The 22711-nt window shown below is 34.2% G+C and overlaps 2 protein-coding genes across 2 annotated transcripts; one reads left to right on the forward strand and one right to left on the reverse strand.

Moving 5' to 3' along the window:
* The first annotated feature begins 28 nt into the window (after window positions 1-28).
* On the forward strand, window positions 29-4137 carry LOC144843833 (ATP-dependent (S)-NAD(P)H-hydrate dehydratase-like). The gene is made up of 9 exons (XM_078700793.1): window positions 29-168; window positions 481-644; window positions 1051-1139; window positions 1615-1723; window positions 2061-2111; window positions 2321-2425; window positions 2798-2918; window positions 3372-3492; window positions 3817-4137. Exons 1-9 carry the CDS (start codon window positions 102-104, stop codon window positions 3980-3982), a joined length of 993 nt encoding a protein of 330 aa, XP_078556919.1. The 5' UTR covers window positions 29-101; the 3' UTR covers window positions 3983-4137.
* An 8391-nt stretch (window positions 4138-12528) lies between these two features.
* On the reverse strand, window positions 12529-22700 carry LOC144843824 (translation factor Guf1, mitochondrial-like). The gene is made up of 13 exons (XM_078700781.1): window positions 22463-22700; window positions 21958-22072; window positions 20905-21053; window positions 20254-20412; window positions 19440-19588; window positions 18584-18787; window positions 17335-17464; window positions 16818-16927; window positions 16079-16283; window positions 15254-15355; window positions 14467-14600; window positions 13667-13925; window positions 12529-12947 (listed from the first exon to the last, which is right to left on the reverse strand). Exons 1-13 carry the CDS (start codon window positions 22643-22645, stop codon window positions 12822-12824), a joined length of 2025 nt encoding a protein of 674 aa, XP_078556907.1. The 5' UTR covers window positions 22646-22700; the 3' UTR covers window positions 12529-12821.
* Window positions 22701-22711: the final 11 nt, after the last annotated feature.

A 22711-nucleotide genomic window follows, 5' to 3' on the forward strand; every position in this document is an offset into this window, starting at 1 on the left:
GTTTAAAAAACAGGTCTCCTTGCAAAATCACTGAAGCGTGCAAAAACACTTTTGTAAACATACACATTTTGATTTGCCATTGTATAGAGTAACTTCGTTAAATGCGTGGATATTTTTATACAAAGACATTTTTAAATCTGCATGGTAATATTGTAAATATGAGTACAGGTGTGTGCACTTTACATGCTAATATTTCCAGGCTGTCGTCTACAAATCCAGTCTGGGCCTAGTACTAGGAGTAGGCCCGGTCAGCCAGCTGTATACCCTGGTACTAGTAGTAGCCTACTCTACTGTAGTGCATTTGTTAGTATATAATACTATAGGAAGTACAGTAGGCCTAGTAGTAAACGCTATGCTATTAGTACATAACCTTCTCTCTAGATAAATACATGTATTAGTTACTTATTTATCTAACCCAAACAAGTATGGTAATATTTATTTGTGCTGGTTATGACATTTTTTATTTATCTTTTTAAATAGAATGTGCAACAAATTCAGCAGTTTTATTGGAAGCTGTCAAATCCATCATTCCGCCACTAACATATGCCCAACATAAAGGACAACATGGACGGTTGGCAACAATTGGAGGCTGCAAAGAATATACTGGAGCACCGTATTTCGCAGCAATATCAGCTCTAAAAATTGTACGCAATTACAGACAGGGAAACGGTCATATTTTCACTTTTGTATATAAATTTACATGCATAAAAAAACTCTGAACTGCTTGATGATACACTGAATATTAAATAATGTACACGTTCTGTGGAATTACTGGTTTAAACATCCTTTTACCTAAACTAATACAATAAAGGATTTTAGGTTTTGCTCTAAAGCTCTGTCTACACTATCAAACTTATGCGATAAACAAGTTTGATATGCCCATATATGGACACACTGATGTCATATCACTATGTTTGGGCATATCACTACCATTGGAGACATCACATTTTTTTTGTCAAACTAGACAGAGCTTAAGAAGGAAAACAGTGCATAAGAAACACCATTATTAATGTACATTTTCTCTATTAATTTTATGTTCTATTTTTCTAGGGTTGTGACCTGTCTCATGTTTTTTGTACAAAAGATGCCTCACCTGTTATTAAGTCTTACAGTCCTGAACTGATAGTACATCCTGTCTTGTAAGTTTGGAGGTTACAATAACTTGAATACAAAAACAAACACCATTTGCACTGTTTACAGATGGTCACTGTTTGAATAAGAACTGCGTATAAAAAGAGTTTGTTCTGATAGTTATATTTAACTGCTATATATTTTCATAACTCAAGCAGGCCATCTCTCTCAAGATTTATGGCATCATGCCTTCGTCTTTTTATTAATATAAAGTTTGCGGTACACCACGTGTATTAGTTCTGAATTATTATTATTATTATATTAGTTTCTCGACGTTTCGATCAATATGCTTTGATCGTCCTCAGGAGTGAGAACAATATATTCAAACAATATATTCATCCTTTTAGTTTCTATTTTAAAATATTTATTTGTTTATATGTAGAACGAAAAGGAAGTAAATAAATATATTGAATTGAATAACAATAATCCATAGTCATATAAATGAAAATTATTTTACTTTTATCACTATTTTTTTTTTCTCAGAGATAAAAATGGGGGTGTTGAGGAGATAGCAAGTTGGCTACCCCGTATGCATTCAGTAATTATAGGTCCTGGACTTGGAAGGGAGTCTAGCATACTAGAAAACACAAAAGTAAGTCACCATACATGTCAATAATTCATGTTTAAAAGAAGAGATTATAAACAACTGCAACATTTACTATACTTTGTGTGTCGACTTCTACTTCATCTTTCATGTGTCGAAAAAAGATTTTTTTTTTTTTAAATGTCAGATTTGTTACAATTTAGGGCTATTTATTGCAGTCTACCTAACATTTAGGATAAAATTAATGGAATCTAGTAAAAAGTAAGTTTCTGTCTCTGATTTTGTTGTTGGTTCAATAATCCTTTGTTAGTTTACATCCTGATTCTTAAAATCCTAGTTTGAATGAAGAGGTGATATCATAACATTTAATATTCTTTATTTGCAGGCAATCATTATAAAAGCCAGAGATCTGAACATACCTTTAGTAATTGATGCAGTAAGTATATCAAATATGCATGGCAAAGATTTTACTTTGAACAACTCCCTGATTATAAAGTGTGAAACTACTGTAGGATGTTTACTTGCAGATCTCAATTTGTTTGCTATTTCACTCTCTCACATCCAATCTTTAGTTTTCGGCTTCTATCTTTGACTATATTATCTCTAAGGTTTCGAAACAGTTCAACAACTGTTGATATCTTGTAGGATGGAGTCTACCTGCTAGCACAATCTCCAGAAGTGATACAGGGCTACACAAAAGCAATACTTACACCAAATATTATGGAATTCAAACTTCTATATAAAAAAGTTGTAAGTAGATTGTTCAACATGATCTTTTCTGGTCATGTAAAATAGGTTAACCTGTTGGAACAGATTCACAGTTTTTGTGTGGTTTAAACAAATAATAAGGGGAAATAGAATTATTCTTATAATACAGTGGTTGGACGTTAATTTTTTTTTCCAGTACGATTTATTGGGGAAATCTGTAGATTACAGTTCCAAACTTTTTTTTGTATGATTGTACATTTTTATTACTTATACACAGTGCAGAAAATATTAGAAAATTGAAAATAATATGATACATGTGTGATCCAGCCTTTAAGTTATTATTTATGTTTGTGATGTCATATACAAATTGAGAACTAAAAATATGTTTTCTTTTTTGATACTACTACTTTGCAGTTAAATGAAGAGCCAGACCTGAGCCAGTTAAGTGATAGCACAAAAAAGCTAAGCCAGGCACTGGGCAATGTAACTATAATCAATAAAGGAGCAAGTGACATCATTACTGATGGAAAAACAGGTATGATTATTTTCAACTATTTTTCAAGGTGGAAGGGGTCATGGAATTATGCTTTAGGCCTGTCTTTTCTACTGTTAATTGAATAAATGTGAAGACGATATGCTAGAGACTGCGGACAGGCTCTGAATGCATACAGTATATCTTGCCCACAGAAGTCTCATATCGAGTTGAGTATACAAACCATAGCCATGAAAATGGCACAAGTTACAGGCTCTTTGTGACCATAGTTTTGATGGTAGAATAACTCATTGCATCTTTCGGACGAGTTCACAACATTTTTATCATCATTCTTGGAAAGCAATACTACTGTATTATACTTTTGGAGACGGTTTAATTAAATTGTATCCATTTTCAAATAGGCTTTAAATAAACAATACAGTGTTCTGTTATGATTATTAAACAAATTAAGTATTTGAATAAATAGTAGCAATATAATTTGTTGTACTTTCACAGTTTTAATAAATTCAAGTGAAGGGAGCCCTCGTCGGTGTGGTGGCCAAGGAGATCTTTTATCGGGTAGCATGGGAACAATGACTTTCTGGGCGCATAGGTACTACAGTAGCACAGGTGTAGGGTAAGAATCAGTTATACTAATAGATGTATTAAACCATTGGACAAGTTGATTGGACAAGTGGTTAAAGCATCTGCAACTTATAGCAATATATAAAGCGGCCTAGGTTCTGGTGGTGTCATCTTGGACAACAACTGGGTCCAGTACACATATACTGTGTGGCTTATGTGTGCTTTTGTTCTGGTTTAAATTCAGCCAATGTTAAAGCAGTTATGGGACCTGCTATATCTACATATTGAAATTCACCCCAGTAAATAGATTACACACCAAGAACCAAGATTTATGATACACATAATAGTTAGTGGTTTTTGTTCCACAATAATGTAGGGATGATATTCACCAGCTTGGCCAGCCAACGATGATTGCTGCATATGGGGCTTCACTGTTAACTCGAAAGTGCGCAAACCTGGCATTTGCGAAGAATCAACGAAGCATGACAACAACTGACATGATAGGAGAAATAGGTTATGCTTTTAGGTGTTTATTTGAATAAATACTACAGCACCTACAATGAGCTGGTATACCATCCGGAATAGTATCCAAAATATAAACATTCATTAATTCACAAAGGCTTACTGTATCTTTCTAGATATGTAACCATGATTTATTGAATAAAATTATTTAAATCAACTGTTTTTAAATATTCTTCTTCTTCTTAAATTGCATTTAAACACAAGTTCAGTTTGTGATCTGCACTCTTGACATTTGTTGGTTTCAACTACCCGTGTTATTAGGGGATCTATTTTTCCTTCTTTCCATCATTTTTGTTGGTTAATGTGTACAGAAAATCTTGTAACTTGGCCATTTAGACCTTTCAATTTGAAGTTCTAAAACTAACTTTTTGATGATATCCGAGTAAACTTTTGTGCAATTTTTTGAAATTCTAAGACAAGAAATTGTTCATAGCAGGCGTAAACCTCCTGTATAATAAAAATGGCATGCATCATTATAATTTACATCTGTAAAATCAATTTCTAATTAATTTAGAGCATTTTGCAAGCAATATGAGCATATGAAAATGTATAAACTTCTAAAAGCAAGTGACGATTGTACCACCACCATTTGATCGCTGTGTAGGTTACGTTTGTTTACTTGATGTTAAAGTTATAAACGCTCCAGACGTTTTTTCAAACAAATATATGAAACGAAATAACTGAATAAATAAAAATGTTGTATTTAAATAATTCTTTAATTCTTCTTATTTCTCTAAAGTGTTAAAAAACTTGCCTACATTTACTTTATGAATTTTAATACTGAGAAATTGTCCCCTGAAAATATATATTTTGTTAATTTGTTTGTTTAATATGCCATTTTAATGTAAAAAAAAAATTTTCCTGAAAAATCTGTAATTTAAAGCAAAAATAGTCAAATTTACTGGAACTCAATGTGTTTTTGGTTGAATTTAACCATTTATTATGTCTTTTTACAAGTGAAAACTTTTGTTATGGATGTGATTAACTTGATTAAAATTGTGAAATGGCCTATTGAAAGTCTTATTCATGTTTTTGGGGGGACACTAAATCCTCTTTCTTAATAAAGACATTGCTGCTCTTGAATCTGTCCAAAGAAGGGTCACTCGTACATGCTTCCCAAGATCAGCCAGTGTCCCTTACCCTGAACAATTAAAACACCTTAATCTGATGTCAATTACCAATTGTATTAGGTATTGATGTATTAATTTTGTTACCAAATGTATGTACAAATTATATGATGTTAAAGTTTTTAAATATTCATCTATTAATTGCAGACATGTTAATAATCTTAAGTTGCGTAATAATTTTATAGCTCGGACTGATTCATTTCATAACTCTGTCTTTAATTGTTTTGTTAGACATTTCAGAGATCTGCCTGCGGATCTCTGTGACCAACTATTAATTAATATAAACTGTTTTAAGAATAGCCTTAAGAAATATCTTACCAATCGGTTTTAAACTGTACATGTTTATGTGTATTTTAAAGATATTTTCTTAATTCTATCTATTTAATTTAATTAACAATATTTTATATAAACTAGAGGGTGAGCTCGCTTCGCTCGCTCCCCCTTTAGGAAGTGTAGACGATGGTTCTTGGAATGATAATGACTCGGGTAAAAAGTTTTAGGACATTCTGGCCTGGACGATTTCGATCGGTTACCATTATTTAAATGCTTTTGATATTCGTAAAACTAAACCTACTCACTAACCTGTTTCACAGTGTCTTAGATGATTAATAGCGTTTTACGTATAGTGTTGGGGGGATGGGGGGAGTGGCGATAATTATTTTAATTGATGTTTTATTAGGGAGGTGTTCCGGGCATTTATTCAAATAAATACCATCCTAATTGGTATAATTAATACATTATTCCGCGACACAGTGAGCTGTTTTGGCCTAAGAAGGAAGACGTTTTAGACGGCTTGCAACATGGGCAGAAGTATCCCAGGGTCCTGACGGGACACAGATAGCGCATAGTATACATAAAGTCCTGGCAGCTTCTCAACAACTCGGCTATCAGGGTTTCATTCGATTTCAAACAAAAGCTCTATCATCAATTCTCTCGATGTAATTTTATATAATTATTTCCCACAATTTACTCCTATGTTTTATGAATATATTTAATTTGATCTTTTGTAGATATAAAAAGTGGTAAAAAAGAATAACAAATGCTTGGTAAATTGTAGGCCTAGATAACAGTCCGACGAAATCTACTCAAAAATAGTATACTTGTGAATATAAATATAATATAATATTGTGTGTATAAATGTGGATGGGCATTAATTAGATGGTATTTGGATGGGAGGGAGGGGTGGGGGAGTGGCGATAATTATTTTAATTGATGTTTTATTGGGGATGTGTTCTGGGCGTTTATTCAAATAAATACCATCCTAATTGGTATATAATACATTATTCCGCGACACAATGAGCCGTTTTGGCCTAAGAAGGAAGACGTTTTAGACGGCTTGCAACATGGGCAGAAGTATCCCAGGGTCCTGACGGGACACAGATAGCGCATAGTATACATAAAGTCCTGGCAGCTTACTCAACAACTCGGCTATCGGGGTTTCATTCGATTTCAAACAAAAGCTCTTATCATCAATTCTCTCGATGTAATTTTATATAATTATTTCCCACAATTTACTCCTATGTTTTATGAATATATTTAATTTGATCTTTATGTACTATAGTATTATACCTTCACACGCGCGGTCCGAAAATAAACAGAACCAAACGGCCAAGGTTACAACTCCCTGGTTGAAACCAACCATGCAGGGAACTTGCTGGGTGATTGACACACCTTACCTTACCGTGAACCCGGAAATTACTTACTGCGCGTAGAGTTAAAATTTACCGTAGTTGAAACAGGTTACAACTCCCTGGTTGAAACCAACCATGCAGGGAACTTGCTAGGTGATTGACACACCTTACCGTGAACCCGGAAATTACTTACCGCGCGTAGAGTTAAAATTTACCGATTGAAATCAGAAAATTTCTTATAAAACCCTTTATAATATCTACCTAAGATAGAAATATGGAACAATAGCATCGATGTGAAAACTAATGTTATCAAATCTACGTTTCGCGGTACGTCTGAGATAGATAAGGTAGGTATCCATGGCGGAGATTTGTACCAAAGTTTTTGCATTGTGCTTGCCTATGTCAGAATTAACCATAATTTATATATAGATCAATTGCAGAATTTTATAGTTTTATCCCAATTTTATAGGAATTTATGTTTTTTGTGTGTGTTATTCATTTTATGTAAGTAATTCGATGTGGAGAGCCTCTCGACGGTTAATTTTGTTTATAACTTTTAGGTAATCCGGCCTCATTGATTTACTTTTGTAATGTTTTTTTTATGTCTTACTTTGTACTGTACTGTATATTGGCGAAATAAATGATATGATATGATATGATAAACATATAGAACATACAGAGTCAATTTTTTAAAATTCATTCAGTGATGTGGCTAATCATTTTACAGTAAAAATGTTTCCCATTTTAATTTTATAGCTCCATGCTCATACCACCTCAACCATTCATTTCAGGATTTTTTCAACAACTTTATGGGAAATTCCACGAAAGTACTATTGCATGTTTACACTCAAGTTAATACACAAGATCCATTGTAACATCACTTACAGGTCATAAACATACACAATAACATTTGTTAATTATGGTTTTTTAGGCACATTTCAATGGCTGTTTATTGTTTTTGTCTATTGTTACCTCGATTTGAAGTTTGAAATACTTTGAAACATAGATTATCTACATTTAATTTCTAAATACTCATCCTGGGTATAGTTATCCAAATGAATTCATTCAAGATCACATTAAAGTTTATGTAACTTTTTTTGCTACTATTTGCTAAATTTTGAAATTCTAAGCAATGTTTAAGTTTAATGACTCCCTCCACCCCAAATGCACCCGTAGCCAAAGTTGTAAAACATTAATTACACCAAATTGGAAAAATGCTCAAGGTAACAGAACCTTCAAATACAGAGCAACAAAAGAATGGAATCTTTTACCAACTGAAACTAGAACAAAAGTAACTGGGAAACATATTTATAAACTCAAAAATATAGCAACTCTTATGTCATCCAAGTGATCCTACATTTTTTATATTTTATTTTTTATATTTTATTTGTTTTTAACTGTTCTGTATATATCTTTTAAATTAGGCCTACTGTGTATTTATGTTATAATTTTTATTTACTTTTAAACTTATAACTGGACCATTTTGGAAAGCAGTACTGCGTTACTGAAAATGCAATCCAGTCAAAAGAAAGAATAAATAAAAAAATATATAAGCAAGACGCACGCTTCAGTATTTATGTAGAGGGCGTGCAGTCTCGTTGTTTGAGTTTGCGTAGACTGGCTTATCGCATTGCCTTTTAAAATTGTAAAGTAATCGCTCAGTCAAATATACAAAGCACAACTTCAGCAAAGCGTACTGTAAGTACAATATAATTATTCCACCACTTAATATATATATAATATAACATAATACTTAATATATAATAATATTATTATAATATATCAATGTTATTCTGGTGTTATTTTACATTACTGAACTGTATCATTAGGTTGAGCAAGTGTTCATTCGTTGGCTATAGGGGTTACTGGTTTTTAGTCAGTTCGGACTCCAGAGACGCCCGTCGGTCTTAGGCATCCAAAGACAGGAGTCTCTGATCATGAAAGGATCATGTGTTTTCCAGTAAAACAGTTAAAAATTGCTAGTTTTATACTAATTACAAGAAAATATTAATAAGAGAACATAATTCATTTATCAAGTATCGACCTATTTTGCTCAACCAAGTGATGTCAGGCCTGTACCAAGCTTTTCATAGGATAGCTGGACAAAATAGGAAGCTAGCAGCCATGTTGATTCTTTTCATTTTCATTTCATTTCAAAAGACATTTATTTTCCTCCATAGCAATACAGTACAAAATAATAAACAAAAATGGTAAGGAATATAAAAAATGAAATAGATGTTTGTTGGATAAAACAACAGAAAAGTGAATTTAAGAAAATTGGCTATGGAGGAAGGCATAATCCCGAGAAGATGAGGAAATCTTGTGCTGGGTATGCCTATGCAAATAAAATGGATAATTGAATAAGAGTGGAAATAAAGAGAAACAAACAAGACAAAAAAACGCACAGAAAAGGAAAAATAAAAAATAAATAAATTAATTAATTAATTAAAAAAAAATAAATAAAATAAATAAATAAATAAATAAATTGATAAAAAATAGATCAATCAAATTGTAGAATCAGAAAATAAAACTCAAAAACCACAGTAGATCAATGTTCAGCAGCATAAATCAAATTGCGACATTCGATTGTTGTCTTTTTAATACTTTAACATTAGGTGTTGTTTTAATTCTACATAGGAATGGTACACGGCATGCCCTCCTTTGTTTAATTTTGGTGTAGAATCGCCATCAATATTTATGAACAGTGCAGTAATAAATAGGCTATTCATGACAAACTAGAACAGCACACTATATAAAAGATATATGTATTTTGTTTTTTCTAGTTTAGCAGAAAATCACAGTATTGGAACAGTTGTATTTAATAGTGAATTCAGTTTTCTCCTTCCTTATCACAAAATGCCCATCATATATACATTCCTGAATTATGTGGTAAGTAAGATCAGATATTGAAAGAAACTATTAGTATTGGTGGGCTAAAGGAGGGGGTGGGTGTTGGTTGTGGGACAAAGAGCGCTGTTTACTTGCTCTCAGGGCAACCAACCCATAATTTTATGTTAAAATTTCTGCAAAATGTAAACTGCAAAAACATATGTGAGCCACTAAAATAGATAATTTTGTAACTATTTTTCCTATTCAATATAACTCATAAAGTTATTGTATTCAAATTCAAATGTATAAGAATAATCTTTATATTTATTCATTCAACAGCAAAACGCAGTAATAAATATTATAATGGATTTCGTGGTTAGACGTTCAATTAGGTATTTCCAAAATGTTTTTGGAAGCAACAACGAAGAGGTAAGTCATTTTAATGACAGTTGTAATTAATTTAATTAATTATTTCATATGCATTCAAAAGTGAGTAACTTGCCAATGAGAGGATGGATAAACTATTTTATCTCATCAGTCTCATTTGAGGCTTAGGGAGTGGAGTTGAAAGAGTTGTGAGTTAATATGGCACTAGGTCAGGATTGAACCCTGGACCTAGGGGATTGGATGGCAAGAATGTTAACCAGGAAGCTACAGCTTGTATGCCTCTATATTTGACTTTCAACACCACTCCTGGTTCTGGAAAGGAGGCACTTTTTTAGATATTCCAGTTGTTCCCTTGAATGAACTGACAAGACAAATATTTCCCATTCGGTATTCAATTCTTATTTATTATTAGCTACAGTAGTATCTATTTTTTCAACAATATATACTGTAACAGATATCTAATTCAGAGTTCAATTCAACTATCCCACTACATTGTTTTGTCAACAACATTTTAATTCATTAAACATCCTAAAGTTTTTTTTTTTAATTGTTACTTTTTTAACGGAATACGACATTTAAAAAAAAAAGTCAAAATAAATAAAAATATCATGAGGAAATTTGATGAGGACGGGGACAACAAACTAAAACTTTTTTATTTAGCCAAAACACAAGACAGACAGAATGCTTGGCTGGGCAATATAAAAAGATATACAAATTTTTCCTTATTTTGGTTAATATCTTCATCCATAATATATAAACAAGAAATGCAGCAAAGAAGGACAAACAAAATTAAATTTTGTTACTAAAGATAAAAATAATTCTTTCATCGCCCATGATACAGGAAGTTGACATTGGTGGCCAGGCGACCAACGAAAGTCGAGGTGAAACAATCGGCATCTATATTGTGGAATTGGAGGTATTTTTTTTTTTACCATGAGTTGGAGGGGGTAAAGCATCAGGACTTATAATTCGCCTCTCTGACATAGGTCAGAGATTTTGAGGGTGATCTTAGAATTTAGATTTTAGGATTTAAACTTAATGAATTCCAATTATCAATAACACTGAAGAATCAAAAATCATTCTCACCCCATCTTGTTATAATTTGTTTGTGGATAGGACAGGAGACAATAATAAGGTTCAAGAAAAAGAGGTTCTTCGGGGTCGGGGTGGGTTAGGATCCTCAATAACAACATAACCAAAAACCGAAATTGTCATTAGATACTATAAATTATATATTAAAAAAACCATGATTTAGAGATTTTTATATTTGTTTTTAGAACTGAACGAATGGCAATGGAGTTTAGCCATGGAGCTATTATAGCTCCATGGTTTAGCATTGAAGCTATATAAGCAAGCAAATCTTCATCGGAAAGTGGAACTTCTAATGTTGTTGTGTTGAGAAGTTCAGTATTCATTTATTCATGGTCAAACACAGTAAAATATGTACGTAGTTTGAAATGATTTTTGTTTGTTCAAAGTTCACAAAAAAATGAGTTAAAAAGGTTAAAATTTTAACGCTTTCAAGTTTCATTCAATTGCCTCATTGCAGTAGGGAGAAACGAGTTTCTTATCCTATTGGTTTTCCATCTTGGGTACACTAAACGCCCTGACTTACTAAAGACAAGGATGGTGGAGAGGGTGATACTCATCCGACATAATTACTTTCAATTTCTAACTTTGTTAACAATATCTTTAGCATTCTTACTATATTTAGTTCCTATTACTGTATTCTGTAAGCTGTTTTACTGATTTTCTCTACTGTCTTCATAATTTATCGAGGCTATAAAACCAAGCTATTGCAAAAAATGTTAAAACTGATAACATTACTGATTCATAAAACAACACCAAGATTCTATGAACATGATATTTCTTCATATGTCTTAAAATGAATCCTCTGTTTGCACCAATTGGTAAAATATGTTGAATTTTCTTTCCAGTTACTGTAAGTTTATCATCAATTATTGTACCTAAATATTTATGATGTTTTACAGCTCACTGTGGTTTTTATCACGCTTCCTATAATCAATAATAGTCTCTTTTGTTTTCTTGATATACAACTTTAAGTAATTATCAGTACACCAATAAGAGAACCAATTAACAGTAATAATTTGTTAAATAATAATAAAAAGTGATTGACAATGCAAAAGTTGACAGTGTTTATGTTTCATTGATGTTGTTGAGTGGCAATGTAGTATTTTCTAATTAGGTGATCATTTTCCATTATCTGCGTTATTCTTATATGTTTCTGGGTGATACTAAACAGTCCTATGCTGGCTATTGGAAACCTGTATCTGAGTCATTTAAGGCCAAAACAAAGTCTCTACAGACATCTTAATTGCATTATATATGCAATATTGGGAAAAGCTGCTGTTTTTTTTGGCTCAGTCATTCTCAAAAACTATCTTGTAACTTAGCCAACTTAAAAAAAAAGAAGTTTTGCGACATATTTTTTTGATAATCGTGAACCGTGCAGTGTAACTTGGGTGTGATTTTATGGAATTAAGATCATAAATTCAAAGAAACAAGACACAAATTTCATATCAATGCTTTCATAGCATTTATGCATGCACTTAAAATATCACACATGCTCAAAATAAATTTTTTATTAATTTACAAGACATTTTAAATAATTTAATCATTTCAAATACCTAACCCCTTATTAGTTGAAATTTAGAATCCGTGTACTGCATCATTCATTCTACTAAAGTAGAACCCTATTTAGAGGACACCTTCGAGACTCACCAAAATGTTCCCTTAATAGGGGTGTCTCCTGAATAAAAGAAGGAGGGGGGGGGGGGGTGGTGTTCCTACTATATACCTGTTATGTAATTTTATTTCATTAAATATCTTTAAACCTATAATAAAATCAGTGTTTAAAGCTGCTATCACCTTTTTAATACAGATATAAAAGCTTCTTTTGGAACATCTATATTGCCAAGTTTTCTCATTCTTTTCTTGCCTTCAGCTTGCCTCTTGAGTAGCTTCATCTTTCTTGAGATGTCACCACCATACTATGGATACAAATGAGAATAGAACAAAAACTGTTAAATAATACTTCAGAACCGATTGCTGCTGCTGTGTTTCTGCGGCTGCAGCTTCTTTGGGCTCAATCTAACCATACCCATAGACACTACACTCATACAAGTATTGCGCATCTGGTGTGAGACTCATGCTTTTTGACCCACTCTCAAGCTCTTACGTCACACGCCTATAACCTCACGGTTTTTCACAAGTCTCAATCTTTATTTTATTTAACTTCACTTCACACTTCTTACTAAAAACTTCAAAATTCTGTTGTTTATCGGCAATCCTAGGCCACAACAAGTAAAGCAATTATAATGTATCAGGGTCATTTCACCCTACCAAAACATTTTGACGCAGTTGGCTGGGACGTTTTGATCCACTTACGGAGGAAGGGGTGATGCTGTATCATAGCAATTGCCAATGACACAATGAAAGTACGGCTAAAATGATGAACTCCATTTTCTACATAGTTATTCCTTAATGTTATTATAATTGTGTTACTGCTATGCTAATCCTATGATAATTGGATTTTCTAATGAACTAAAAGATAAGATCACAAAAGCACATCATAGCACTAAAATATAGGTTTGCATTGGAAGCTGTGTTTGTTCAATAAGTCACAATCTTCGAGGAGAATGAATCTGTCCCTGTTATTTAAACAATATATTCTAAAATATAATGAAACCTGTAATATACTACTACTTACACATTTAGCAAGGACGTTCTTTTTCAAGGGCCTTACTGTTTCTCTCGCTAAAACTTTGCTGCCAACTGTTGCTTGTATAGCGACCTCATACAATTGTCGTGGTATCGTATCATACAATCTTGTACATATATGCTTGCCAACTTCACGTGCCTTATCGCGGTGTACCACTGTACTCAACTCCTCCACAACTTTTCCATTTAACAATATATTAAGTTTAACAAGATCTGCTGGTTCAAAGCCATTATCCTCATAATCAAAACTAAGGCACAAAAAAATTAATAATCTATAAAATCTTTCTGAATTCATTTATTATTAATATTGTCAAAATTCAAATTGGATTAAACTGAAAAAAAAAACTATTGTAAACATTGTAATGGTTAAGCAATCAAAAGCCGAGGTTCAGATTTTTAATGGAACTGGGAACAAAATGGAGCCTTACGACCAACTTTCAAGAAACTGAACAAAATTTAAAAAATCCAGTGTGTATCTGTGACCGTTTATCTCATGGTACTGATTTTAAAACTAATTCTGGTTATGTATTGTAATATATATATTATGCAACATCTTTCCCAAGTTGACAGAAGATCCAGTGTATGTGAGCCCTTACAAGTTTTCAGTTGCAATTTCAGTTAAGGGAAAGTAAAACATGTTCAACACAATGCAACTCAACAGCGCTTATGTCGACATTCGCAACTGTGCATTACTTTCAGTTGCATCAAGTGTCTCAGCGCGCTTATGTTGTGTAATGATCTCCGTGTTGACATACAGTATGCCCACCTTTAAAAAGGCTCCTACCTTACCTTGCATAACCTGATGAGATAGACTTGAGTCGGTCAAAGAAGTCGATGATGACTTCATTGAGTGGCAGTCTGTACTTTAACAACACCCTCTTCTGATCAATGTATGTGTGTTCAACATGCTCACAGCGTTTCTCCTGCAAAAAAAAAAATTCAGTCAACACATTATTTTATTAGATACAAACAAGGATAACATAATAAAATAAACATGACAAAAATGCATTAGAGATCAGATTTTGTCCTTGGTTGTGCCGTGGTGGCGCCAGTATTTGTCCTGACAGGAGAGGGGGATGAGGACGCTTGAAATGCCCCAAGGGTATCCATATGTTTGATGGAAAGTAACATTGATTTGTTCAGCACATTGAACTGCTCAAGAATGTGCAATAAAAAATACATAAAATATTGTACAAAAAGCGAAACCAACGGAGGAACTACTTTGAGTGTATCTTTCTTCTTTCGGACTTGCTGTAAAAAGTAGGCTATCTTCTTATCTTTTTCACATTACTTTTTCTAGACTCAATGTTCTTAAAAATGGATACAGAGATTTATACTTAATTCATATATTGCCTTTGACTCCACTCCACCCAACAAACTGTTTATCTTTATTTAAAAAATTATGATATTTATTTGTAATTGGTTCTTGTGGACCTTGTCGATGTTCTTCTGTCTTGTTCTTTTAATGTATTCCAGTCTGTAAATGGCAGACTCGATTGTGAATTGAAATAAAATATAAAAAAAAAAAAAATATTAAATGTAATATATTGTTGGACTTTGTGTCAATCATACTTACAATGCAGAGGTTAATGACCTTTCCAATGTATTCATCTGGTGTAATAATTGTAGCCATTATCATTGGTTCTAGGTATTTCTCCACTCTGGATATATCTGGGAACTAAAAATACATGTACATAAATAGAAAACTTTGCACACTTTTCTTCTCTTGTATGACTGGGTACCAAAACATCATCAGAAGGAAAGTGGTCAGAGTAGGGGAAAAAGCTGACCCTTTACTCTTTGACGCAAAGCTAGTTTGCAGTAGTTATTTCAATTAGTATCCTGTTGAAGGGCTTAAAGTAAACCCTCAGCACAAGCTTGGTGGTCTAGGGGTACGGCTGGCCTAGTGATCTGGAGGTTGTGGGTTCGAGTCCTATCCAAGAAAAGTGGTCAGAGTAGGGGAAACACCTGACCAATTAATAAAATATGTTGTTGGAAACTTTTGATAGTTGAAGATTGTAAACTGTTTATTTTTAACTTAATCTTTAATTGTGAGTGGCCGAGAGGTAAGACAGTGGAACCGTAATACATAGCTATAACATCGTCAAGGGTTCAAACTCACTCGCTCCATGGTTCTGGTGGTAGAACGGATAAGGACTATAAATCATAGGTCCAGTATACACATCTGGCTTATGTGCACTTTAAAGAACCTAGTACATCTTTCAAGATGAGTAGGGGGTTACCCCGGTGTACTAGTTCACACACAGCCACTGTATATACACTGGGCCCTCTGGGAGAACAGCCTTAGATTGGAGAGGCTACCCACTATAAAAAATAAATAATAATAATAATAAATCAAATTTGTATAAATACTCATCTGTAGTATTTATTATGTAATTACCAAAGCTGGGTTGTTGATTGTGATTTCATCTGTATCTCCATAGTCCTGTTTGTTCAGTTTTGTTTCCTTTAAGACAGCCTTGTAAGGCACACTAGGTGATGTGACGATGACATTAGCATTATACTCCTGCTCCAAGCGTTGATTGAATACATCCATGTGTAAAAGGCCTAAGAAGCCTAGACGCCACCCTTGACCTAACGCAGGACTAAAAATAACATACAAAACATTAGTTATGGTTAAATGATTAATATAATTAATTTTCAAATAATATTTAAAGTCATACTGACGAATGTCCAGTTAAAACAACTAAAATTTACATCCCATACCCCGGTTTGAAATATTACTTTCTTGAGCCACCCCTTTTTCGCAGCGCTTCAAGAATTTTGTTTGTTTGCACTTTTTGCCTATACCTATATGCCTATTTGGCTATATACAACTAAAGTACAGTAAACATATTAGGATGAGTAATCTGCAATTTTTCCTGTAATACTAATGGTTTCCCATGAAATAGTGCACTGGATACTGTATGTCTGAAGTTTATATGTCAATCTGACCACATGAGGGCAGGCATGCTCGGTTACGGTTTTATAATGCAAAAATCATGTATTGCTTCATTTCTGCTATATATTCTTATTCAACTAATTTACCATTGAGGTAGTAAGAAAACTTAGCCCTACTCACTTGCATACCATGGCATTCCATGTGTAAGTGGCATTAAGGAATTTTTAGATACACTTACCTACTATCTATGCTAACTGAGACGCTACTGTCATTCAATGTCAGACGATCTATTGCACTTCTAAGAGACACATACTCTGATTGGTCAATGGGATACATGCCTGCAAAAACCTACAGAAATTGAAAGAAACATCATATTTAGTAATCATAACTAGCAAATAAAAATACTCACTCCCTGGGGGTCAAATGTAAACACTTTTTTATTTAGTTGTATTTTTTTCATTCCTGTGATGATATAAAAATTGAAACATAACGGCTTGACTCACCTTTTTCAGAGTTCGTTTTACCTGATTTTATTTGACCAACAAATTAATAATTATTTTAAAAATAATGTGATGCAAATCTTTTTTAAGGTATAAAGCTCTGTGTATACACTATCAAACTAGTATGATAAAAAAGTGTGATGTGCCCAAATATGATAGTGATATGACATCATTGTATCCATATATGGGTACATCACAATTTGTTTTCACATAAAGTATAATAGTGTAGACAGGGAGCTTTAATAAATGACATACCATAGGTTTAGCAGCTTTAAAGCCAGGCATAGGCTCTGTAGGTTGGCCCGGATGGTGGAAGGTGTCACCTATATTGGCTTCTTTGATGTTGTACATTCCAGCTATAACATAGCCTACTTGACCAGAATATCTTAATTGATAAAATATGGATATAAGTGCCAGGATGTAGAGATAGAAATGTTGCAGTACATTCCTCCTCCTCTCAAAGTAGGTGTTATTATGTTAAGAGGTCCAGGGCACATAGATGGAAAACTGCTAAGGCAATACTACAGTATGATGTCTCAAGAGTATAAATAAATTCCTTTTACTTTCCCCTTAAATTATGAGTTGATCATGAGTTGACTAACCAGGTTAGTAGCTTAGTTCTACTACAAATTGAAAAGTAGTTTCAGTACTATAGTAGTGTAATAACATAGTGTTCAGTTGGGTCCACCCAGCTAATGGTAGGAGATAGGCGATCATCCAGGGTAGCAGTATAGTGGTCTTTAATTGGAAGGAGTCTTTAATTGGAGGAGTCTTTAATTGGAGGGGTCTTTAATTGGAATGAGTCTTTAATTGGAGGGAGTCTTTAATTGGAGGAGTCTTTAATTGGAGGGAGTCTTTAATTGGAGCGAGTCCTTAATTGGAGGGGTCTTTAATTGGAGGGGTCTTTAATTGGAGGGGTCTTTAATTGGAGGAGTCTTTAATTGGAGGGGTCTTTAATTGGAATGAGTCTTTAATTGGAGGGAGTCTTTAATTGGAGGAGTCTTTAATTGGAGGGAGTCTTTAATTGGAGCGAGTCCTTAATTGGAGGGGTCTTTAATTGGAGGGGTCTTTAATTGGAGGGGTCTTTAATTGGAGGGGACTTTAATTGGAATGAGTCTTTAATAGGAGGGGTCTTTAATTGGAGGGAGTCTTTAATTGGAGGGAGTCTTTAATTGGAGGGGTCTTTAATTGGAGGGGTCTTTAATTGGAGGGGTCTTTAATTGTAAGGAGATTAGTAATTTGTTTAGAACAGTAAACTATAGTCCAATAAAAACAAGGCCAACAGCCATAAGTCACGTGCTCTCAGAAAAAAATGAACTTTCAAAAAGTAATGTACTTTAAAACTTTTCTGTACATCAAAACAGTTAAAAAAGTACAGAAAAGCGATAAAACGCATAGTGATACTGGACCGACAGACCGACCGACAGACCGACCGACATAGTGAACTATTGAGTCGCGTCCACGCGACTAAAAATGACAAAAAAATCTAACTCAGTTAACGTACAGTTGGCCAGTGGGAACTCTATCTGGATACATAATGCCAACTTCACTGACATCAAAGGTCTTTCCTGAGAATGCTGAAGTAATTTTATCTCCTTTGCTGATACTGCCATCAATGATGGCAACATTCGCTATTGCTCCTCTGTACTGATCATAGGTTGAGTCAAACAAAAAGGCTTTGAGTGGTTTTGTTGGTGAACTTGCAGGCCTGTGGAATCAAAAAGAGGAATAAGTATTTAGCACGATTGTTATTTAGGTGCAACAACATCCTGGGTTCAAATCTGTTAGAGAGTTAATGGTCGTTAAAGGCCTTTCCGGTTTTTAAAGGTACTGTAATATTTTCCTTTTCCCGAATAAGTACAGTAAAAATTCATCCTTTGGGACACTCCTGTACAAGGCACACCAATAATCAGGGGACACTTTCCTGTGAAATAAACGAGGGGCAACACTGTTTTAGTTTTATCGCCATGGCCAACCCTATATCATTTGGACACATCTACAGTATTTAATTTAATTGGGTTATATAAGTTGGTGGTTAACATGCTTTACTTTATGAATCCACCAGTCAAATCCGATAGAATTACAATAATGGATTTATTTATCCATGCTTTTATAGATATAGAACCCCTATGAAGGGACACCTTTGAGACCCAAAAAGTGTCCCATTAACAGAGGTGTTTCCTGAATAGGGGTTGATTGTAGTGTTAAAACATATATTTCCTCTCGTTCATGTCATGGGAAAGTGTCCCCTTTATAGGGATGTCTCAAAGGAGGGGTTCTGCTGTATATTTCATCCAGCTGTTCTCTCACCAACAACTCTCAGACTTAACATAAGGGTAGGCTACCGAGGACAAACTTACGGTGGTACTTTAAGAATAATAGACTCAAATACATCTTGAATGCCAACTCCTGTCTTTGCTGATATTCTTAGACACTCTTCTTCCTTCAGATCAAATAGGTTCTCCAGTTGGCTGGCTACACCATCTGGGTCTGCATTCTTTAAATCTATCTTTGGATAAAATAAAAACAGAAACATAAAATCCAGTTAATGATGTATTGTCCCTCAAGAACATATAGGCCATTTCGAAGTTTTAATAAAGTTAATCACTTCCAAAGGAAAAAACTAAACAAAATAATGTTTTCACTTATAAAAAGACTAAATAAACCAACCAAAAACTCATTGACTTAAAGTCAATTGGACTATTTTTTGCTATAAATCAATCAAGTTTTTTCAGGTAAATATTTCTTTTTCCATCCAATTCAACAAATTATTTTTTCAGGCTGTCATTATATATTTAACCATAGTTTTTGTGATAATATCTTTTCCAATACTACAATTTATACTACGGTCAACTATCCCAATACCAGACGTTCTGAAAACCAGACACTTTCCAAAACCAGACTTTCTTTGAGGTTCAAAAGGTTCTCTTTTACCATCAAAAACACATTCTGAATACAAGAATTTCCAGAAAACCAGACATTTAAGCCAGCCCAGAGGTTTCCAATATTGGAAGAGTTGAATGTACATTAAAACCTCTGGGAACGCCTCCAGGGCCCAACAAATTCTCTCCTTAATATGGGTGTTCAGTGAATAGTGAAAACCATATATTTCCCATTGTTGGTCCTCACAGCAAAGTTAAAAAGAGCAGGTTCTATTGCCTCTGTTTTTCTTACCTTATTTAAAACAGGTATAATAGATAATTCAGCCTCAAATGCCAAATAGAAGTTAGCAACAGTTTGTGCCTGAACTCCTTGGTTTGCATCGACCAATAGCAGCACACCTTGACATGCTGCCAGCGACCTAGATACCTCATAGTTAAAATCTACATGACCCTGTGAAATATAAACATAACATACTGTAAGGTACTAAGCGGCAATATTTCACTGTCAAATTACATAACATAACTATCTTATAATTGTCACTTGACTAGGCTGGGCCACGCGACTAGGCTGGGCCACGCGACTAGACTGGGCCACGCGACTAGACTGGGCCACGCGACTATGCTGGGCCACGCGACTAGGCTGGCCCATGCGACTAGGCTTGGCCATGCGACTAGGCTGGGCCACGCGACTATGCTAAATCTTGGTTCTTGCTGAAAAAATCCTGCCACAATGTAACATAATGACAAAACGTAAGAATATACTCTTCTATCAATTTTACATCCCTGTTTTACAAAAAGTTGAATCACTGTTGCGACGTATACATATGGAGCAGAAAAGGTGTTTATGTCATTGGTTCGCACTTGTGACACGAAAGGTTATGTTTTTATGACATTTGGCTTGCGTCCTACTAGTAAGAACCAACCTTAAATGTTAAATACTTACCGGTGTATCTATAAGGTTAAGTAAATACTTGGTTCCTTTGTAAGTATAAAATAATGACGATGTCTGGGCCTTCACTGTGATACCTCTCTCACGTTCTACTTGAAGTGTATCTAGTACTTGTTGGTTGTCCCCTTTTTTAGAAATCACACCTTAAAAAGATAATCAAGAAAGGTCTTATCATTCTCACAAATTAGTATAAACAAGACCATCTACATGGCTGCAGTCGCGCGCTCAAGTTAGTGTTTACCGACCAACCGACATAGTGAGCTGGAGAGTCGCGTTGCACGCGACTAAAATCCTTGCAATCAGACAAAGATTCAGAAACAAGGTTATACCAAGGCAATCTAACAACACGATGCTGGGTTCCCGAGATCTGTGGCTGTGAGTCGCAAAAGTTTGATAACCTCCCGCGAACGAATTTTCAATCTTCCACGGTTTAGAAAATGTCATCTGCTAACACTGAGAGAGCTTGACTTTTTCTAATATATTATGATAGGTTAAAACAGCTATGGGCACAATCAGTCCCACGCCCCTTAAAAGACACCGCGCGTCACAGAGAATATGTACATAGTACAGTACTGTTGGTATTTGTCACAGCCAGACATAAGATCAAAGGACTGTTGTGAGTTCCTACAGTATGTTGGCAAGGCAAGCTCAGTGTTCTGTTGTCAGATTGCCTTGGTTATACATAGAGAGGCTCATATATTTTAAAAGTATCGTATTTTAATAAACAAACCCTAAATCCCTCTCAAACAATAAACGCCCCGGGTATTTATTTGAATAAATACATTTTAATTTGTGGCAGCACTTGTTTGTTACACAAATTTTCCTACTGCATGCATCCATACACACTAGGAACCAAAATGACCGGAATTGTACTGAGAAGGTTTGCTCTTTTCTAGTTTAAATAATATAAAATGAATCAATTATATAATATGAAAATGATCCCATAGCATAGCATTTCAAGACCTCATGTTATTTAAAATATCATAACTCTAGAATGTGGGGGTCTTATCAGAAAAACGTTATACTGAATCGAATATACAACTTCACCTGCTATTTCTAACAGTCTGTCAGCTAGCGTGCTTTTGCCATGATCAACATGGGCTATGATGCTAAAATTACGAATATTTTCAACTGGAAATTCTCCCATATCCACACACACTTTCTGAAAATAAAAATGATTCAAAGTTAAACATATATTTTTTTTATATATATTTGTAAGGCTACAGTATTAAAATCACTCTCACCTGCACTTGTGTTTGTCAATGGTCAAACATAGGGACATTGCTAGTGGCATTGTCAACCGTAAGTATGTCGATGTGTATATGTAATTGATTATTTTACATGGTTGATGGTGTGCGTCTAGGCCTAGTTCCTTATTTTAGGAGGTACCAGATCATTTCGTTGGCTAGTTTTAAATCATATATGCAACCACTTGGGCCACCCATCCTTTTATTTTATTTATACTGCAGTTGACAGTTATATCAAGAAGTAAGCGAGCCTAGCTAGTTACCCTACTCCTAGGCCTAGTTTCTTGTAAGTAGGCTTACTGTACCTTTTCTTGTGAATGTAACTTGCTGCATGTAAAATAATTTCTAGATCTCTGAAAATTCCTAGGCTCATTATTTATCCAATGACCGCAGTAAAGCCACGGGAAACCAGCATGTTTCCCGGGCGACAAATGTTTGGTAAATCGGGCACATGCAAAAATTGCTTTTACTGAGAACATTTCTGGCATCACACCTTTTGTAAGGGTAAATATATTATCATATTTCAATAAAATAACTTGCGTTGGTGGTAGCAG

Source organism: Antedon bifida, chromosome 5 (genome assembly GCF_963402885.1).
Source record: "Antedon bifida chromosome 5, ecAntBifi1.1, whole genome shotgun sequence".
NCBI classification, from domain to species: Eukaryota; Metazoa; Echinodermata; class Crinoidea; order Comatulida; family Antedonidae; genus Antedon; species Antedon bifida.